General features: G+C 34.5%; 1 protein-coding gene across 1 annotated transcript in view; it reads right to left on the bottom strand.

Moving 5' to 3' along the window:
- Nucleotides 1-1,534: 1,534 nt before the first annotated feature.
- The window catches only part of anxa11a (annexin A11a), a 44,663-nt gene continuing 22,649 nt past the window's right edge, over nt 1,535-23,548 (bottom strand). Inside the window, exons 4-12 of the mRNA XM_056471494.1 lie at nt 20,899-21,228; nt 18,632-18,719; nt 14,130-14,224; nt 13,441-13,554; nt 9,260-9,350; nt 9,027-9,106; nt 7,486-7,542; nt 7,203-7,296; nt 1,535-1,692 (exon numbers count right to left, since the gene is read on the bottom strand). Coding sequence (XP_056327469.1) covers nt 1,535-1,692; nt 7,203-7,296; nt 7,486-7,542; nt 9,027-9,106; nt 9,260-9,350; nt 13,441-13,554; nt 14,130-14,224; nt 18,632-18,719; nt 20,899-21,228 — 1,107 coding nt within the window. The remainder of the gene's footprint in view (nt 1,693-7,202; nt 7,297-7,485; nt 7,543-9,026; nt 9,107-9,259; nt 9,351-13,440; nt 13,555-14,129; nt 14,225-18,631; nt 18,720-20,898; nt 21,229-23,548) is intronic.

The following is a 23,548-nucleotide window of genomic DNA, read 5'->3' as shown; positions in this document are numbered from 1 at the left end:
TCTGAGATTCATAAGCTCATGCATGTGAAATATAAACTTTAATATAAAATATAATATAACAGAATTTGGCAGTATTGAGAAACTGCAAAATGTAAACATAAAAGCATTTTTATATAATCACAATTCTTTTTTTTTATTTTGTTTTTATATCTTGCAGTTCTTGCAATTTTGTGTTTTTTGGAATTTTTTATTATTTTTTAAATTCTGAGATTATATTTTGCAATTCTTCCTTTTTAAGTATTCCCAATTCATATATTGGAATTTTAATTGCCATTTGTATTTTAAAATTCTCAGTTTATATATATATATATGATTGTATGTTCATGTAACTCAGTGCATGATTTATACCTTACCAAATTGTTTTAAAATTATCAGTTTATATGGTCCAATTCTGTTTTCTGGAATTCTCAGCTTAAATTACGAAATTCTGCTTATGGCTAGGTGATTAATCGAAAAGTAATCAAAATCGACATTCAGAATCTATAATCGATTACATTTTTCCAGGTCAAATTATTCAATTTCTTTCCCTAATGTGTGTAGAGTCACATGATCCTGATTTATTAAGGCTGAATTCTACTTGTTACATTATGATTCATACTTATTATAATAATATGATATTATAACTTTGCTAAGGGCATGGGTACAGTCTGACGCAGCCTTCGCATACCCGTGCAACTCTCAAAAAAAAAGTACTTACACATCACAATGTCGCGTAGTGCAAGCTTTGTGATTGGTCGGTTTGGTAGCAGCGATGACGGTGGGCGGCGCAGATAGCCACGTTTTAGGCAATGTGTGTTTAAATTTCAGTTGTTCAGTGTTGATGTTCAATAAATAATCATAGATAGTAGATAATGTGTGTTTACTTCAATTATTTTAAAATCAAGTAATTGACCCTTCATTCAAAAATCTCTCACTTGTAATATATGAGCATATTTACTAAACAAAACTTGTCAGTGAGCTACGAGGGCAAAAACACAAAATAAATAAATAAATAAATCGTTTATTAATCGTAATAGAGTTAAAATATTTAATCGAGATTTTAGGCCAAATCGCCCAGCCTTAATTCTGCCTTTTAATTAATTAATTCATATTTAATTCTTAATTCTGAGATGATATCTTGCAATTCTGCCTTTTTTTTAGTAGTTCATATATTGCAATTTTGCCATTTTTATTTCAGAATTCTCTGTTTATATATTGCAAATTTACTTTTTAAAAAAGAAATATATTATCCCAACTGCATTTTTAGAATTCCCAGTTTAAATCTTGCAATTCTCCCTTTTTTTTTTGCTTTATTTCGCACAATGATGAGTTTATAACTGAAAAAAAATGTTGAATTGTGAGAAAAAAAACTTGCAATTGCCTTTTTATTGCATGCAAATATCATTATCATTTTTATTCCAGGACGAAAACAGGCATCCATAGTTATGAACCTCCTTAACTCCTCTGTGATAAAAACGTATTCCCATATAGTTACCCTACAACAGCTTTACCCTTAAAGTGGCCAGCAGGATGGAGAGCAAGTTAAGAAACACAATTATAAGTGTGCAATGGCAAGATTAATAAAACGATTATAAATGACAGCGAAGAAAAACTCACCGACAGCCAGCATGCCGCTCTCCAGATCTCCAGACATCTCCCTCTCAATGCTCTTTTCAATGTCTCTGCCACACATGTGCTGGTACTCATTAAACACTGCCAGAAATACAGACACAATAAGTCTTCATACAACAACATTTTGGCAAAAACTCACATCAGCAGCACTAATGAACTCTAAACACAATCAATAATTTTATGTTCATTAAACTGCTGCCGATGGCTACATGTTCAGAATAGAAAACTAGCCGACCATTTATTAATGGACTATTGTGCTATTATAAAAAGGTTTAGACAACTGTAAATCTCTTATTGGCCCTCCTGTGATTTTTATTTTCTTTTTCAAATATTTCCCAAATGATGTTTAACAGAGCAAGGAATTTTTCACAGTAATTCCTTATAATGTTTTTTCTTCCGACAAAAGTTTTATTTGTTTTATTTTGGCTAGAATAAAAGCAATTTTAAATTCTTTTAAAACCATTTTAAGGTCAATATTAACTAAGTTAAGCATTTAAATCACACTTTAAGCTGAATACTAGTATCTTGAAACATATCTAGTAAAATATTATACTGTCATCATGGCAAAAATAAAATAAATCAGTTATTAAAACTATTATTTTCAGAAATGTGTTAACAGAAAGTGGAGACAAAAATATACAGGAGGGCGAATAATTGAGGAGGGTTAATAATTCTGACTTCAACTGTATGTATGCTTTTATTCAGTGTGGATATTTTTATAACGTTCTGTTCTTAAAATTATGCTCTTCATAAGTTCTTAAAAACTCAGCAAAAGAGTTTTTATTGTACATCACGTGTCACTGAAGACTTACTCTAAATATGAGCTGCTTTGTAAAACATAAACCAGAAAATGCAAAATATTTCTTACAATATTTAAATCAAACAAATGTAGGTTTGTTGAGCATAACCAGAGAAAACTAAATCTGCATTATGCCAATTTAAAAACTGTAGTAATGTGTTATAATGTTGGTTTATCAACTAAATCATCAATCAATGAAAAAAAGAAAATACAATCAAACAATAAAAACAATTAATTTAAAATCTTAAATAAAACAAAAGGTAAAAATATTTGTTGCTGAGGTACCAATAATGACAGATGCAGTAAGATACCAATACATAAATTACACATATTATGCAACTAAACAATATTTGGCATAATGGGCCCAAACATAAACCTGGCACAATAAGGTGCAAGACGTGTTTGGCATGATTTGTTGCTATTTTCAGACCAGCACAACCCCAATTTTCACCTTTTGTGCCACGTTGTTTAAATAGCAAATCCATTTGCGCCACTTTGTGAACTCATGGGTGTTTCAGTCTAAAAAGGAGTTGTGTTAAGGTGCATTTGTTGGTGTGGGCTATTTTGAGGAACCGAAATAGACTGCACCATTGACCAACTGAAAGCTGGTCTAAAGTTCAGCGCAGAGCGTGTTAGTTATGCGCCTATGCGAGTCCAAATGCTTACATATTGGTTAATACACACAGGATGTACAGCAATACATATATATCGTTACATGATGAAAAAATTAAAGGATTAAAATGTTACAAAAATAATTATTTTCTACATAAAATCCATTACCTCCGTGTCATCATCACGTCAGGGGCTTTTTCAGTTTATTCATGACAATTTGCATTTGTATAATGTTATTATTATTAGCAGTATTATTTATTATATGCATATTTAGATTTGTTTTAATAAATCAAGCTTAGATTTGTCCACCTGTCGGGTTTTGGAGATATATGCATCACCATATGGGGCATAAGAATAGGACGTGTGTTTGGATATAACTGAGTTTTTTGACCACACTTCATTATTATAGTTCATTTATTTATTTGCTGGAAAATAGAACTGAATTTAGAAATAGTTTTGAAACAAACCTTTGTGCTTAACAAACAAAATCTAATCCATGAAAGTGAAGGAGTAAAGTAAAGAGTAAAACTAAAGAGAGAGTAAAGGGGCCGAATGGAGGAGGCTCATTCTTTATCTTTGTGCCGCAGATGGTTTGTTTAACCGTTTTCCCGCTAGTGAAGCGTTCAGTTTTTCCACAAAGTCCGCCATGTAAATAGCAAATGTGCCATGGTGCAACACAACTGACTCCTAAAGGGAATTGCAGATGAAACTCTGATTGGTTTAATGCACGTTATGCTCAAAACACACTCATCCCTCATTAAGAGAATAAGCACAACCCTGTTAGACCATGTGTCAGGGCGCAAAGTGTATTTTTCATCCTTAAAATAGCAAAAATGGATTCAGACACGTCCTTAATGCTTTTGCGTCATGCGCTATAGCCTTTACGCCTAGATCATTAAAATAGATCCCAATGACTGATTCTGGTTTTCTTCTTCCACACAAGTAAGACTAGGTGTGATTGTACAGTTTGTACAATTACATTTTTGATCATTTCATGCATGGCGTATTAAGAATAGCATGTTATTATTACATACATAGTCTGAAGAATTAGAAATACTGTTTTATTAAGTATCTGAACAGCTCAATTGAAGAACTTCTCAACAGATTTGTTTGTTTCATTTAAACCCAACAAATAGCCATTTTCCAGCACATTAAGGTCTCAAATGAAAGACCAGAAATGACTTACATCTTTCCTATGGAAAGACAGAAAATGACATAGTGAGTAAGCTAAAGGGAATATTCCGGTGTTTCCACTCAAAACACTGTCCAGTTATGAGTCACAATAAGTCAGTTGACTGCATGGCAATGCAAGGATTTCCCATCATTATACTCTCTAAAGCTTCATTAACTAACTTGACAGTAAACAGTACCTGTAGGTGAGCACTTGTAGAAAAACAAACAGAGAATTCACTACATACAAGATGGGGGGATGGAAAATTAAATAATCTTTTATCGTTTCCCCCTCCTCATTAGGTGGACCAGATTAAAAAATACATTACTTTAGACTGATTTCAGCTAAAGCGAAAATACATAGTACATGATTATTTCTGATTCAGTATATGCAATAGTACAGTAATCCTGACAAGCAGATTAGCAGATTTCAGCCTTTGCCTATAGAATTTACCCAGAAGTAAAAATTGCATTAATTTTCTCCAAAGCAGAATCGATTGTCACAATAACTTTAGTGTGACGAATCGTTTGTGAGTGCTGAAGTTATAAATCAATGGCATATGCATTTGTTAAAATTAACTCAACCTTTGCAAATAAATATTGCAAATTCAGCACACAAAAAAGCCCAATTATGGTGCTTAACCCCAAAAATCAATCACAAGCAAAAGTCAGCACAGCAGAGAAATTATTTAATACTTGTTTTTATCAACAATTCATCTATTCTTATTATTTTAGCTTCATTATGGTGTCCTTTTCAATCACATCAAGCACCAGAGATTATGGATTTGAGACTTGCTATGATATTAGCACACTGCAACAGACTTAAAATCTATTACTTATATTGGTATAATATACAACTGGGTGGCACATTGGCTCAGTGGTTAGCACTGTTGCCTCACAGCATGAAGGTTGCTGGTTCAAGTCCCGGCTGGGTCATTTGGCATTTCTGTGTGGAGTTTGCATGTTCTTCCCATGTTCATGTGGGTTTCCTCCATAAGCTACGGTTTCCCCAACAGTCCAAAGACATGCACTATAAGTAAATTAGATGAACTACATTGCCTGTGGTGTTTGAATATGAGAGTATATGGGTGTTTCTCAATACTGGGTTGTGGCTGAAAGGGCATCCGCTGCATAAAACATATGCAGGATATGTCGGCGGTTCATTCTGTTTTGGTGACTCCTAACAAATCAGGGACTAAGCGAATGACAATGAATGAATGAATAATCTGCAACTTAAAAGGGGTAGTTGTATATTTCTAATTGCTTATAATTATGCCATTCATAACAGAGTCCAATAGTTCTGAAAGATAAAACTCCATCCATTTTCTCAATAGGAAAACAGATTTTTAGCAATAGCTGATAAACCATTAAAAGCAGACCTGGGGTTGTTAGCAGATTGTATGCTTTTCTGGAACCCATCTGTTCACGCTTATTTAACTTATTTTTAACAGTTGTGCATATTAGTGGACTTTCTGTATTTTCTTTGGTTTACTGATCACTCCTGTCTTTGTCAGAAAGCGATGCCTAAATGAGAACACTAGTGTGCAGTTTATGGAGGTCATAAAACACAAAGCATGTCAGCAGAGAGTTAAGAGCAGTACAAAATATGAAAAGAATGTACAGAAAAGCTGAGCGCAAGAGGCGGTAGTAGTCCATTCTAACATTTAAAAAGTATAAAATCAGTCTTCAAAAGAAGGCATCGTCAGACAGACATCCCACTCTCTTTGCAAAAGTAGAGACACTCATAATCCCTCTACTTGGGTTCCCATTGAACTTTTCTGTAAGATGTCATTTAAGTCAAGTTGAGATTTATTGTCATTCTGCTATAAGTGTGGACTTAAAGTTGAATGCAATGTCGTTTCTTGCAGAACCACGGTGCTACATAAATAAACATTATAAATATAAATAAACATAAATGGAAACACTGGACATAAGAGAAAGTTTTAAACCTATACATAACTAAAATACTGGAGCTATACTCATAACCTTGGACAGACTATACAAGTACATTACGTAAAACAGAAAGAACAACAACAACAACACACTAGTGCATTTAGGTTTTTACAGAAAACGCTCCACATCCAGACTGGCGTTTTGATTGCATTTTATAAAAACGATCTCCATCCAGACATTCATGCTCACTGGTAATGTATGTATTTTGCTGGAATTCATACAGGTCAATGGTTGTCTAATGGTCATGCAACCATTGACGAATCAGAAAAATACGCAGCAATCTGAAAGACCAATCAGAGAGCGATTGTTGATAGCTAAGCCTTCATTTTCAAAAGTTAAGTACATCTATACTAAAAAATAACAATCAACATTTCTAAGCTAATATGAGTCTATAGCTTTTCAAAACACTGTGTCGAAGATGCTGCAGTAATAATAAAGTGCGCTAGGTGTAACTAATGTGTTTATTATTAAAAACTTGTACGTGTAATTCCCTCACCTCTTTAATGATAAAAGCAATAATATCAGAAATAATATCAATCAACTCATCCAATTAGCATAGTTGTGCTGACATTTTTTTTATCTTGGCTTTAAATCAATATTGTGATTCGCCTTGTTCTGTTTGGTTGGGTTTATGGCTTATAATAATGCTTTACTGAAGAGTATTTTGGGGAAAAATGAATGGTACCAACTTGAAAAGTGCACAGGCAGGCACTAACACACTCAACATGCACTGTAAAAAAACGCTGGGTTCCACACAATTCCTTCATGTTGTTTCAACACAAAACGATTAAGTTAACGTTTTTACAAATTTAAGTGGATTGAACATGAAATAATTAAGTTTTACAAACAAAAACTCAAGAATAGTGTTGATTCTATTCATATTAAATATGTAGTCTGAACAAGCAGCTAAAGTAATTTTCTTCTGTGTAGGAGTTCTACTTGCAATCTTACTACCTAGAAACACAAAAGCTGTCTTGGTAGGTTCTGAGTGAACTAGTCAATCAACAAGGAACTTTGACTTGATAAAAGAATAAGATTATTTCAGCCAATGATGTACCTGCTCTGAGGTGAGCTTTGCTCCGGGCACACAGGATGGCATTAAACTTAGACTCATCTGTGCCGAGTTTATTTTCCCCAGCTTGATACAGAGCCTGCAGAAGAACACACATACAGATTAGAAAAGAGTCTTCCAAGAATAAAAATTACAAAATTAAATTATAATTAAAATTATATATATATATATATATATATATATATATATATATAATATATATATATATATATATATATATATATATATATATATATATATATTTTATTTTTTTTTTTTATATAATTACCTGAGCATCCGTTTTGGCTAATGAAATGTCCACATTCTCACTCTCATCACGGTTACCCTTTAAGAAAGAAATATTGATATGACTTTGACATATCTCTCACTGATGATTGAAGCGTTTATGAAGTTTTCATTTATTGTATTAATATTTAATGCCATGACTACAACATTGTCTATATTTATAGCAAAAACAGTCATGCAAACAACATAATTTTAATTCAAATAAAATATTAGCAAAAATAGTAAGAATACAAAATATGCAGAAATATACATAAAATAAACAAATAAACAAATAAATAAATAAATAAATAAATAAATAAATAAATAGTAATAATAACAATGGCATATAATTTTTCTTTGTACTTTATTCCCCAGTAATACACTTTCTGTCAAGTATCAATTTAAAACAGATATTCTATTAAAATATGTTCTACAAGTCATTTTCCATGAATGCTATTCCTGATTAATGTTACTATGTTAATGGCTCCAGAGAAGGCCACGACTTTAGAGGATTGGTTAAGAACAGTGAAGGAAATCTATGGGATGGAAAATACAATGCATACATGTAGTCTAAGAACGAGTGTGTCTGATGAGCAATGGGAACCTTTAACAAAATAACTATGTAGAATTTGTAGAAGTTTATAAATGTCTCACTTTTTGTTTTCTTTTATTTTTCTCCTTCAATCTCCCATGTTTTTTTTTTCATTTTTTTATTACACCTGCAGCTACTGTTGTAGTTCAAGTGGTGTGATGTTTTATTTTTTCATTTACTTAATTACTTATTTTTACCATCTTTTGATTTTAATTATTTACTATCTTAATATTCTTACTGCACTGTAAAATGCAATGGTGCTACTAAGTTGAGTACATGTAAAAAGTCTGTGTATTTGTGCACTATGTACATGTTCAATGACGACGACGACTACAATGACGGCGACTTCTACTACTACTACCACCTCTACTACTATGACTACTACTATGGCGACGACTACTACTACTAGGACGATGACGGCTAATACGACTATGACAACGACGACAACTACTACAACTACTACTACTATGATGACTATGACAACAACTACTACTACAACAATGACTTATAATAATACTAATACGACTTAGACTACTACTACAATGACTGTGACGACAACAACTATTATGACGACGCCTACTACTACGACGACTACCACTACTGCAGCTACTACAACGACGACTAATAATAATACTACGACGACAACTATTACGACAAATACTAAAACTACTACGACTATTGCGACTACTAATACTACTACTACTACTACTACTAATAATAATAATAATAATAATAATAATAATAATAATAATATGATTTAAACTGTAAAATAAATTTAAATAATTAATAATAAAAACAATCTAACCAAACACACAAGAGATTTTTACATCCCCCTTCATTAAATGTGACCACTTCAGTGACCACTTCAGATCTTACATATAAGAGCCGGTCATGTCTGTTTAAAACTTTTTTTAAATGAAATCCACAAATTAAGAAAAAAACAGCGACTGTACCTGAGCAAGAGAGACTAAAAGTCTGCGGAAATGTCCAGAAGTGTCTCCACTGATGGCGTCCTCCAGTGACTTCTTATGCTCTAAAACAAAACACTGAGTGTTATCAATCATCACGCTTTACTGTAGAGCTTCATATTCAAGCAAGTTTGACATGTAGCAGATGCTTGATTGGGAAGTAATCAAATCTGTAATTGCAGAAGGAAGGAATTAAGCAATATGAGTCAAGTACGCACCAGCTTTGAAAACTTGATTGATTTCTCGGATCTCCGCATTAGAGCGCGAGGCCAAGATTTCAATCAGACAGGCCTCGTCTGTCCCTGCTCCCTGTCAAATAATCAGCACATTATTAATGGGATATCAAAACATCTAATCAGTGATTCTATTATCTGCACACCTTAAAGAAACGGTTCACTCTAAATGTTAATTGTTGCGTGGCAAAGAGCTGCAGGGACATTCTTCAAACATTCTCATTTTGTGCTTGTGTTTTGGTAAAGTATTTCTTTAATGTTATACAACTAATACTATTTGCTTTAATATGCATTCAATGTATTTACATTTGTTTATTAATATACACTACCATTTAACCCCCACAATGGTTCGAAATTTGTCTTTTTTTTGTACAAAACAGATTGTTACACTATAAAGTCATATTTTAAAATATTTTATGATGCCGCTTCTCATTAATAAGTAAATCTGAAAATTGTCAAAGTTTTGAATGTTACTTTATAAACACAAAATAATATGTAATAACGTAATGCTTCAGTGGTGCATTTTTTAAGATTAAGTCAATCACAGTGTATATACATATTCATAAACTAAATTCAGTCTAAAAAATGTTGAGATAGGAAAATAAAAAAGCAAATTTTTTAAAACTTCAAGAATTATTTTATAAAGGAATTTCTGACAAAGACGCCTTCTTATGTCCCAATCTTGACATGTTTAAATAGCCTTCAAATAAATTTGTAAAAGATCTAAATAAATAAAATGTACTAATTAAAGGTGCAGTAGGTGATCTGCCAAAATCCTCTGTTAGCATAATATCATTGAAAACACAGGCCCCCTCCCTCACTGTCCAAAGCAATGCCTCCTTAAATCACGAACACGCACCTTAAAGATAACAGTAGACCAGGGGTTCCCAAACTTTTCAGCCCGCGACCCCCAAAATAGCAATGCCAGTGACTCGCGACCCCCAATACATATGCATATACATATTACATGCTTGTTATACATATACAAACCTTGCATGCAACGGCACACACACTATGGCCCAAGTCTATTTGTCACTTAATTTTGGAGAACGCCACTCAGAGATCATCCACCATGTTCAATTGTGGCCTGTGTTTATTTTTAATGTTTTTAATTTATTTTTCACGTACCGTAAAAGTTTAACTTTATAAAATCAATTTGCTGCATCTGATGCTATTGCTGTGTTTTTGTTATAACATTAATCACCCCAGGGGTTGCTACACATGCATGCTGTTTTTTTAAATGTAACTATTATCGACTACTTTTATTTATAACGACTACTTTTAAAACATGCTAATTTCAAAGTTTATTAAAATAAATTAAATTTTTGAAAAGCACCAAGCGACCCTCCCTCATTATCCTGCAACCCCACTTTGAGAACCACTGTAGTAGACAACCAACTAAATCATGTCAGTCGCCAGTTAGAAAACTTTATAGTGCTTTATAATACTACGATTCCGAACTAAAAACTGTATTATATCTAGCACATTTTCACTTATGTAGCAAGCAAAACTTGTCATAATATGCAATATTCATGCATGCAAGGATCGCTGATCTCACTCTCTCATGTGCTTTGTCCTAAAGCCACTACTGTATACTTAGTAGTTGGCCAGCGGGGTGCAGGAATTACACTTATTACTAAGCCATACTTGTATCCGATTTCAGGCCGAATATTCAAAGTAGCATGGTAAACAGTATAGGGACCACGTCACAGGTTGTCATTGTTCAAAAATGAACCATGTGATGTGAACATAAAACCAACTTCACCCTAATAAAGCAGGCTAGGCGGAATAGCCCTATTTACTGATGTTTTGTTGTTAAACTAAATAAAAATCTACATTATTAATCTACACTAAATAAACTCATTGGCAGGTGGCCATATCGGTGACTGACAATTCATAGGAGGGCCGTTTTAACATTCAAGCACAAGAAAAAAAAAAGTGGAAACCTGATGTAATTGATGCATTCAGACATTCTTCCCTAGAGTATATGCAGTCAAAGCTCATAATTTTTGTTTCTTGTTGTACATATTGAAGAGTAGTTTAAATTGCAATGAAAATACTACAATTTAATAATAGGCACTGGTTGCAATAGGCTAGTGGCTGGGCACTGGTTAGCAATAGGCTGTTAAACCAAAAGTTTGACAGATAGCTTAAGACAGCAGAAAGCATTTTGGGTAACTTTAGTGACTTTACTGGCAATTGCTCGCAATAGAATTCTTGGATAGAGGGGGAAAGTCTGTATATATTTCACATTTACTTTAACATGTTAAATTCAGTGAGCAGTAAAACTTTACTAATGCACATTTTTTATACAAATCTTAATATGCAAATGAGGAAAATCTACTAATGAGACAATTTGAATCGAATATTAGCAAAATTATCATATTTACACCACCAGCATAATATGTAAGCCATGAAGAGGTGTTTGTACAACAAAATGCAGGTGGTATAAAACTGAATATAATCAAATAACCCTTGAATATTTACATTCATTGACACCTTCAAATGGCATTAAAAGTGTCACATGCTGTATTTATAAGGCATAATTCACGAAATCACAAGTGAGCTGACCGCAAGCTGTTCGTTTACTTCCGAGAATGCGAGCGTGCCCATCTACGATGCCCACTTTAGTGAACAGAAGGTGCAGAGGCTTTGAATAACAGGTAATAAAGTTGTAAATGATGTTCAGTTTGTTGCACAGAGCGATCGTTTGTAGGGCGTGCGGGAGGATTGATTTGCATGTATGTGTTTTTTTCTCACAGTGGCGGCAGCCATGAGCCGCACTAGGAAGTGAAAGTGAAACCTGTGTGCACATTTAAATGATCATATGCCATTTTAGAGTTATGATTACGACAAGCATTTAATATGTTTTTTCTTTCATAGCGAACACAGTGTTGTGCCTGAAAATAAATGTTTACTGTATCAGTATAACAACCCTAGCCTATATAATGATGAATATAATGCAAGAAGGAATGACAAAATTCTAATTTTACCAGTGAAAACAAATGGTCTAATAATGTTGTCAATGGCAGATGACAAGCACATGTCTTAAACATAATAAATTAACTTTATAATTATGAATAGTTGTATTCTGATGTCATCATTTTACTGTGATTTAACAAACAGGACATTTCGAAAGTCTGTTCAAGTCCACCATAATGACTGTACAAAATTTAGCATTTTAAGCTACAGTATACCTACACATAGGCCTAATAATATTATTGCTGTTTTACCATATGTTTGATAATTAATAATAATAGGCTAATCATATTAACCTTTATTTTACATTTACAGAATCGTGAGAAAATCACGATCTTGATTTTAAGCAAAAAAAAATCGTGATTCACATTTTTGGCAGAATCGTGCAGCCCTACTCACATCAATCTTTTGCCGGAAGATTTCAGTGGCTGAACAACACTCGTTAAAACAACAAAATCTACATAAGCTTTGCATAACTAAAATAATTTTAAAACAGAACGTTAGCCATCTAAAAGAAATACTTCAGCCATGGTGTCATCCTTCCTCCAGTGTGCTAAAGTAACTCCAAAATTGATTCAAGATTTCAAAAGTTTTGATTCAGCATTTGTTTTTCTCTCATGTGCACATGAACGCAGTGCACGTGCATGCACAAATGGCAGATCTACATGAACGGCTGTACAGATGTACAAATCTACAGTTTGGGCTACTTATCAGAATTATGGGAATTGTCAGCCTGACAGAATTTAATTGGATGAACGTTTTTTAGTCTTTTGCCTTACCCAGAACATAAAAATAGATATAAATACATTAAGATCATTTACTTTAATCATTACTATTGGAATGTGAAGAGACTTTCAACCAGCACAACAACAAATGTTTCTGAAGACAATCACCTACTGCACCTTTAATTATGTGTATTACAAGTTAAAAGTAAAAGTTAAATAAAAGTCTGATCTTAAAAATGATTTTCATTTTAAAAAATGTTTTTAGTTCATCAAGAAATTCTGTTTTATCACAGCTTAAAAAAACAAAACAAAAAAACTCTATTTTGCATTCATAATAAATGTTTCTTGAGCAGCATATCAGCATATTTGAAAAACTTATTAGTTATCTATGTGAAGGTGCCAAGTTGGACAATTATTAACCGAATACATAACCTTACATAACACATAAGCACTTTGACAAACCTTGATGGCCTCTTTAAGCTCATATGCATCATACTGAGATGGAGTTTTCAACATAGCCAGCACCACCTTCTCAAAGTTCCCTGAAAGCTCAGACTTCAGATCCTTAATCAAGTCCTGTAAAGAAGAGAAGGATTCTTGTCTTTAAAATCGTTAACAATGTATTTATGAACATGAAAAATACATTTATTACTTTATTTGTTCAACTTTGTTAACGTTATTGAAAATAAAGTCAATCATTGTTAGCTTGTGTTAACTCACAATGCTTAAACTGATGTTAATACGCACAAGTTTGGATTTTAACGATGCATTAGTATTATTCATTCTCAGTTCAGATTAGTAAATATATTAACCAATGAAACCTTATTGTAAAGTGTGTTTGACAAAAAAAGAAAATCAATAATAAAACCAGGCTTAGCTGCATATTTATTATCTCTTAGTCTTTCTCTTTGGGGAAAATGGATCAAAAACAATGATGCCTCGTCTTGCACTTGGGTGCAAACATAAAAATTTGTTCAATCAATTGCTTTTATGAAAAGTCTCTTCCACTAAAACCACCTGTCTCTCATTACATAAAAGTAAGTAGCATATCATGGTTCACATCTGCCAAGAAAGACTCTCCGCCATCTGAAATAAACCCTGGAGAGGGGTTGCATCTGTTGAATAGCAAATACCTAAAAGCGCTTAATTACCTTTCCATATGCAGTCTTGTATGACATCAAGAGAGGTACACGCTGCTTGTTGGAGCGACTTCCAAGCAAATTAATGATGGCTTGTTCATCAGTGCCTGTTGAAACATGTACATTAGCAGCCTGTTTAGAAGCAGCAGCACATATAGAAAACAACCATTTGAGTCATTTTCTGGGAAAGCTCATATTGTATTCAATGTCAGGATAAAAAAGCACTCAGTATCTAAACATCCATCAACAAAGAACCTAAAATTAATAGTAGATAAACATCCAATGAAGATAGAATAGAACACCTTTTATGCTCAAGGGTAAATGACTGAAACTACTTTCTAAGAAATGCAGTAAAGGCTCTGATATTCCTTTCTGGCAAACAAAATCAGGTCAAAATAAAGTTTTAAACAGCTTTTGGGGGAAAAAATTATTTAATGCTAATTTCAATGAACAAATAAGTAGTAATTCTAACTGAAAACAACATCGTTTTTTGCATAAGAAATCTGATGTGGCATGACCTAATGGCTGAGCGGTCATAAATTTATATTCACAATGATATGTTCTCTCGTCAATGTCTTTATTTTGGATTTACAGCACATATTAAAATAGTAATTTTTTTTTTAAGTTCATAAGCAGAGATGGAAGAAACGAATTATAAATACTTTACTTTAGTACTTTATACTGTACTTTAGTAGAATTTTCTGGTATCAGTACTTTACTCCACTATTTATTATTTTGACAACTTTTTACTTTCTACACAAATATCTGTGTTTTTTACTCCTTACATCTGCTTGTTACTTTTGTTTTAATCTGTTTTGTGACGCAATATACAATCTTTCTTGTCATTGCGCAATTTGAACGCCTTATTGATTCAACTGAAATATTTTTTGTCATCTCGCGCCTGTGTGCTGCAGTGCAGGGCTTTTTCTTTAATCATGCGCTATAAAGCTGGATTTATGCTTTCGCCTGGCACCGCATCACGGACCTCCGCTGACTGTGCCCGCACCTCACGAAACGGACAAGGCTTTTATACTTGCTGCGTTCGCTGTTGTGATATTCTTTAAAACAAAAGGGGGCGGTCACAAGAAACTGACCGTGAAATCAGATGGAAAAACAGAGAAGTAGAAAGTTTCCGAAACTACGTCATATCATTAATATCATTCAATATTTTTAAACTAATTATTTTTATAAATTATTTGAATGATTATAAAGATTTTTATAATCATTCATTAATGACAACAGAACATAGGTTGCTCTAAAAACTATATATTTTTATTATGGCAAGAATAAAAGCAAAAAAAAGTTACTTTAGTAAGTTACACTTACTAAAAAATTCTGATGTTTTTTTTTTTTAGATTTAGCCCACTCCACAATTCACACAATATTGTCTGCCTAGTTTCTGTCCTCTTGTTATCCCTCAGGTTTTTCCAAACTTTTAAACAAAAACTTTCCTCCTTTCCCATGGCTGTTGCCATTTCTAGCCAAGATTTAGCGATCATCTGGTTATCTCTATGATCACGGATCATAAAGATGTCTGTACAGTCGTACCCGTTTCAGACAAAATCTCTTCAAAGTGTTTCATATTTCACTCAAATTAAACATTAAAACTCATTAAAATATTTAACTCAAATTAAAACCGAGCGAACTGTTTGCTCGACTCTCAAAAAAAAATTGTCCGCTCCGGCAGCCGAAATCATGTCGCGCGCACCCAAACAAACCTCCGCAAACACATCGATGATGTCACATTCGCCGCGTGCACTCTAGTGGACTCGTCGAGTATAAATGAGGCTTAAGTAGGCTTGTTTATTTAAGCTTACCATGGAAACAGCTAAAGTGGATGAGACAGTGGGAGTGCGCAATGTTAACATGACCGATGTCGCATTCCTGTTCAAATCTGGCATTTAAATAGGGTTAAAGTCTTTTGTCCACTTGCGACCATGTACTGTACCTCTCTGATCTTTCAGTCTAATACCGCGAAAAAATATAACAAATCGCGCTTTTTTGTCAACATTTGTCATTTAGTACTAAAGGAATTAAATACTTTATGCAGTGAGGTTTATTTTCTTTGTTTCCGACGAGTTCATATTTCCTAGTACAGAATTTATACGGTTTTATTGTTTTTAAAATGTATACACTGTAGTCTTCATTTGAATTTGTTAGATAAATATATTTTAGTTACATTTTGTGTCCAGATGCTGACACACAGGGCAACTGTTTGAGCAGTGTTGTTAGACATTATTGTAAAGCGATGTTGCAGCTGAAAATTGGCAACAAATTATTTACAAAATAATTACTAATGCAAATTATTTTGTATAGATGTATACATGATGTGCGGTGTAGTTACCACCGTGAGTAATGAATAGTTTTTACTTAAGTACATATTTCAGGCTGTACTCCTTTACTTTTACTTGAGTACAAAAGTGTAGTCAGTACTTCAACTTCTAACAGTAGTTTAAACATGAGTATCTGTACATCTACTTGAGTAAAGAATGTGTGTACTTTTGCCATCTCTGTTGATAAGCATGGTTGCAAAGAGTATGGTGAGGGTAATCCACAGAATCCTTGGGGTCACAGCAGTGCTTTATCGAGAATAATACCCAGCTGTTGACCAATCGACATCAAGTAATGTAACCATTTTAATGCTTTGACACTAGAACTCCTGTGTGGTCGCTGTATACATAAAACTACCAGTGCAGGTAAATTAACCCATGCAAATTCCATTTAGAAATGGCTTAGAAACATATATCACTGTATTACACCAGTGTGTTAACAAAGCCATGTGTAGACTCATGAAAAGGTTATTTCTAGTTGTTAATCATATTTGTGCTGTTTACCTTGAGGCTTTTTATGCCAGAGTTTCACTTTCAGAATTGTACACTACATAAGCTAAACAAGTCAGCACGAGAATTAGACGTACATTTTAGTTGACCCTGATTCATAACTTATTTCCCCACCAAAGGACTCTCTATCATTCATGGCATTTAGTGGTTCTAATTAATCTACAAATCACCTTCTTTTACTCATTATGACTTTATTTATTATAACCACTAATTCACTCAGTGTAAGTGAAAATCATTGCCTAGCAAGTTCAAACATAAGCAGTGCATAAATACAGGCATTATATAGTGGGTAAATTTGACCCACACTGCCACTTATAGGTATGAATTCTCAGGTTTTTTTTTTATCTGGTTTTATCTAAACAATTTTTAACATCTGGGAATTGTAAATAAGCCACTTTTAATAAAAGCCAATGACTGGGGGGCTTGAATGTTTTAGAATAGAAGGTCTGTTATGTACATTTACATTTAGTCATTTAGCAGACGCTTTTATCCAAAGCGACTTACAAATGAGGACAAGGAAGCAATTTACACAACTATAAGAGCAACAGTAAATAAGTGCTCAGGTGTGTAAAGTCTAAGAAGCAAAGTATTAGTAATGTAAGTTTTTTTTTTTTGAGAGAGAGAGTACAGTTAGTGGTATAGCCAGAGAGGCAGTTGCAGATTAGGAAGGAAAGTGGAGACTAAATAGTTGAGTTTTTAGTCGTTTCTTGAAGACAGCAAGTGACTCTGCCGTTCTGATGCAGTTAGGGAGTTCATTCCACCAACTTGGCAGATGGAATGCGAGAGTTCGGGAAAGTGATTTCTTCCCTCTTAGGGATGGAACCATGAGGCGACGTTCATTCACAGAACGCAAGTTTCTGGAGGACACATAAATCTGCAGAAGTGAGAGCAGATAAGAAGGAGCAAAGCCAGAGGTTGCTTTGTAAGCAAACATCAGAGCTTTGAATTTGATGCAAGCAGCAGCTGGCAGCCAGTGCAAACGGGTGAGTAGCGGAGTGACATGTGCTCTTTTCGGTTCATCAAAGACCACTCGTGCTGCTGCGTTCTGAAGCAGCTGAAGAGGTTTGATAGAGTTAGCTGGAAGCCCGGCTAGTAGAGAGTTGCAAGAGTCCAGTTTGGAGAGAACAAGAGCTTGAACAATGAGTTGACCTGCATGTTCAGATAGGAAGGGTCGGACCTTTCTGATGTTATAAAGTGCGAATCTGCAAGATCGAGCAGTTCTAGAAATGTGGTCAGAGAAGTTTAGTAGGTCATCAATCATTACTCCAAGGCTTTTTACCATTTTGGATGCAGTAATGCCTCATCCATCTGGATTGAAAAGTTATGGTGTAGAGTCGGGTTGGCAGAAACTTCAAGCATTTCCGTTTTTGCGAGGTTAAGCTGAAGATGATGATCTTTCATCCAGTGACGGGTAAAATTTACCTAGTAGTGGTTCTAGTGTTAAATTTCTGTTTTGTATGAATGTGTGTAATTGACTTTGTAAAGCAGAATGTCTAAGCATTGTCAATTTACTGTATGTTTACCACTGACCTTAAACCCATAAACTAAAAATCCCCATTGTAAAACCAATAGGAAAATCTTTAGGGAAGAAGCAATGAATTGGGGTTTAAATATCACAGTCAGGTATTCTATATCAGGGCTGTCAGTAGAAAATGAACATGAAAAATAACCCACCAAAGCCCTTCATGGCCTTCCTGAGGACCTCTGCATCCTTAAGTGGATCAGCTCCAGGGAAATCTTGAATGGATCCTCTGAATCCACGCTACAATTAAAAGAAATAATCCAACATTGATGTTAAAACACTAATAAAGTCACACAAATGTTGCTGTTTGGATTGAAGTAAGTCACGTCTATTATCCGAGTGGGAATATGTGCTAATATTTTTGCAAAACATGAAATACGTTAGGGCAGTGTTTCTCAACCCCGTTCCTGGAGGATCACCAACACTGCATGTTTTGGATGTCTCCTTTCAGGCCCATTACAGGTCTTTCAGTCTCTGCTAATGAGCTGATAATCTTATTCAGGTGTGTTTGGTTAAGGAGACATGGAAAAATGTGTACAGCTGGTGGTCTTCCAAGAACGTGGTTGAGAAACACTGACTTAGGTTACACTTTGTTGTATGTTTCAGAACCAGATACACGTCCATGAGAAGGCAGAGCTTGTTGTACAGATCAACTAGCAAACCACAGACCTAAACCATACCCTAAACCCATCCAATAGTGTTTACAAAAAAAACAAGAGTTAGTGCATGGCAACCACATATTTTACTTCGATTTTACATTGCCTTTTTTGTGGAACCACTCTTCAATGGACTCAATCCTGAGTGCGCTGCATTACAATTACAGCACCATACAAAGGGAGCTATATTTTATAGAACTATATAACAAACCACTGCCTGTCCGTTTTTTTGCACCAAATTCAAACCTTTTACACTAAAAGTATTATTTATATTATATAAGCAATATTATATAAATAATAAATTATACTTGTTTTTATAATAAAATAGTTTTTAATTGTAAATTAATATTAATAATAGCTTTAAATCAAAATGTACATTTAAATAATTACATACACAAGCACACACTATGAACCTACATTATTAAAATCAGTTGATTGATTTGCATTGATACAATAAAATTTGCTTTAAACGTCGTATATATGTACCACATTGCTAATAGAACACATACATTTCACAAAAAAAGTGAAAATTGGTTGTTTTTGCGTTATCTCGTGCAAATACGTTTTTCCGGTTTAAAAAGAGATTTTGAAGCTGACATGATGTCTATGAGTTTTCAGCATAATTCATGAGAAAAACCCAATCAACACATGAATGAGATACAACCTCATTAATTTGAATGATATAGCTTTGAAGACTGTTTTACCTGTTACAGTGTTCAATTGGCAGAGAGATGCCATGTTGTGTTGCCAACCATAATTAAAACAAGTGAAAGAAAAATTATTTTTGTGAGATATGGGTCATCAATGTTGTGTTTATAAATGTGCCGCAATGAAGTTTTTGTTTCCATTTCCCTGCAATGAGAGCACAGCTCACGTGTGAAACCACATTTGTGGATTACAGTGGTCTGCTAGCATGCAACAAAAATATGTTTGTAAGGAACATTTTTACCCGAGTGCTTTTCGCTTCTGGGAATGGTGTAATCCGGACTTGCCTCTCATCTTCTTTTAAAAAGAGATGCGGTTCCAGTTCATGTTGATTGACCTGTCTACGGATTTGGTAAGTGTGTGATCAGTGTTCTTTGTTTATGTTATTCATGTTTATTCGTGAGCAGTACTTTTTCAGTTTTTAAAGACATACCTTAGTCAAAGTGATTTAGTTACTATGTTTACAGTACGTTAAAATCACTACAATATTATGGACTGTAAGATCTGCTGTAAATGCTGCTCTCCGAATTTAAACATGTAATCACCTTAATCAATTACTGTCATGTATGATTTTCACCATGTATGACTTTCGCTGCATTTTGTGACAGGATAGTCTATACACACACGGCTGTTTGATGCTGTTCTCTGTACTTATCGAGTCTCTGCAGAGAAATGCAGAAGTTGACAAATTAAAAATTAAACCACCGAAATGACATGAAACTCCAAAGGAAATGTGGATAGCGTGGTGATGCAATGATGTTAATCCAATTACGTGCTATAACATGTAAAACGGGATCATAAAAGGAACATCCAAAAAGCAACTCATGTAAATGCATATTATTGTCTTATTCAGATTAAGGCAAATAATTTGATTACTGATGTCTATGTAAACGTAGTCACTGTCTATATCCCCTGTGGTAACAAAACCCCAAGCTAACAGAGAAATTTTATATCAGGCATTGTTAAACCACTTAACCTGATCTTAACCAGTTAACCATTTTTTTAGCTAGCTAGTGTATAATTCAACAAACAAACAACAAAGAAGACAGTTCATTTACACTGATTGCTGGAACGGCTGGTGCACCTCCTCCATAACCTCCACCATATCCGGGCATGGACGGGTTGGGTGAGGGTGCTCTAGGATAGCTAGGCCCTGACGGATTGGGCACTGGGATGTTTGGATAGCTCGGCATCTGTTGACCAGGGGGTGGCCCTCCAGGATATCCCATTCCAGGATTCTGAGGCATACCTCCTCCTGGCTGCGGGTACATGCCATAGGGCTGGTTAGGGGAGACAGCTGGTGGGCCCCCAGGTTGAGGACCAGGGTAGCCACCAGAGAACATGGATGGATTTGGTGCAAATCCACCATCGGCTGCAAACTGATTTGCCTGTGATGGAAGGAGTTGAAGGGACCAGAAAAAAAAAAACACAAAAGCAAAAGCAAGCAAAACAATTAGGACAGTAAAGCAGACATTGCAGGAAATATAACATATATAGCCCTCAAATGACATTACTGATAGACATAGACATGATTAGGTCCAGCAAAGGGAGATTAGAAGGATTGTGAACAAGTGTGCATTCATTGGGAGGTTTGTTTAAATAGACTGTTGACTTCTTGGATCACATTGCACATGGGCAATGGTCACGGAGACTATGTTTAGTAACACTCAAGTGTGGGAAGAGTTTCCATATGTACTGAGTTTCCTTTGATGACACTAAATGCTGAAATACTGTGGTGGAGTAAAGAAACTAGGTCTTGAAAAGGCTATTTCCATAAAAAGCGGTGGTTAACCAAAGCCAATAATAACCTATTATTATTTTTTATTGCTGACACCAACACCAAAATCTAGAACGCAGTGTGTTCAGCTGCAGTGTGTTGACGTTTCTTATCTTTTAACACGTATGTCCCAGAGGTTGAATTGCACCTGTGAGCTGCACAAATTTCCAATTAAGACACTGGAAATGTCTTTCTGATATGTATTTTTACATGTTTATAAATATTCCCATTTGGAAAAAAGAAGTGTGCTCAATGTTTAGCCAATTACACACAAGGGTTGTAACAGTATATAAAAAAAACATCTACGCAGGACTGCTTTCTCTCTCTCATTCTCAAATCTAAATATAAAATGTGTCTGTAATATAAAAAGGGAAAAAGAATCCTATATAAATAATCTGCTCGTTTCAGAACATCTCTGAGTCATGTTGTTTTATAGACTTTTGCTACATAAATCAAGCAAGCAAGACGCTGGTGTTTTCAGCATCGAACGCAAGCACAGCTGCTCTGACAGAATAATTTAATAAACATTTCTCTGAAAGACCTCTGTACAATGGAGCGTATATCAACAACAATTTTAATATTCTTTATATTAATAGAATTAGGCGACACGGTGGCTCAGTGGTTAGAACTGTCGCCTTACAGCAAGAAGTTCACTGGTTTGAATCCCTGATGAGGTCAGTTGCCATTTCTGTATGGAGTTTGCATGTTCTCCCCGTGTTGGCATGGGTTTTCTCTGGGTGCTCCAGTTTCCCCCACAGCCCAAAGACATGCGCTATAGGTGAACTGACAGCAATACACAACTATCTTTACATAATGAAAAGGATTAAAGGATTAAAATGTTACAAAAATTATTATTTTCTACATACTGTAAATATAAAAACCACTACCAGGGGTCTTTTTCAGTTCATTCATGACAATTGGCATTTGTATAATGTTAATATTATTAGCAGTATTATTTATTATATGCACATTTATATTTGTTTTAATAAATCAAGCTTAGATTTGTCCACCTGTTTTGGAGACGTATGCATCACCATATGGGGTATAAAAAAAGGGCGTGTTTGGATATATATATATTTTTTTTACCACACTTCGTTATTTTTGTTTATTTATTCTTTTGCTTGAAATTAGAACTGAATTCAGAAATAGTTTTGAAACAAACTAAATTAAATATGTAGGCTAATGGATGTCTTTAGTCGATTGCGTACAACATGGTTTGATTATCTATGAAAGTAAATGAGTAATGTAAAGAGTAAAAAGTATACCAAAAAGAAAGTAAAATATGAGGAGGCTTATTCTTTATTCTCGCGCTACAGATAGTCTGTTTAACTGTTTTCTTGCTAGTGAAGCATTCAGTTTTTCCACTTATAAAGTCTGCCATGTAAATAGCAAAAGCGCCATGGCACGACACAATGACTCTTAGAGGGAATGTGAGATGATCCTGATTGGTTTAATGCACGTTATGCTCAAAACTCATTAAGAGAATAAGCACAACCCTGTTAGACCATGCACCGTGGCGCAAAGCATATTTTTCTGTCCTTAAAATAGCAAAAGTGGATTCGGACATGCTCTTAATGCTTTTGCGCCATGTGCATTAGACTTTGCACCTAGATTGTTAAACTAGAGCCCTATGTGTGTGAATGAGTGTATATATGTTTCCCAGAACAGGGTTGCAGCTGGAAGGGCATTTGCTGTGTAAAACCTATGCTTGATAAGTTGGCAGCTCATTCCACTGTGCAACCCCTGATGAATAAAGGGATTAAGCTGAAAGAAAATAAATAAATGAATTAACAGAGTTAATTGGAAGATTTTATGAATATCCAGGGCCGGCCCATGGCATAGGCAGTATAGGCAAATGCTAAGGGTGCCGTGCATCCAGGGGGGCGCCAGAAATGGGGGAAGAAAAAAAAGTGTAACTTCCACTATACTTA

Source organism: Danio aesculapii, chromosome 13 (assembly GCF_903798145.1).
Source record: "Danio aesculapii chromosome 13, fDanAes4.1, whole genome shotgun sequence".
Taxonomy (NCBI): domain Eukaryota; kingdom Metazoa; phylum Chordata; class Actinopteri; order Cypriniformes; family Danionidae; genus Danio; species Danio aesculapii.
Note: the sequence above shows the minus strand (reverse complement) of the source record. Positions and strands in the feature narration are given on the sequence as shown.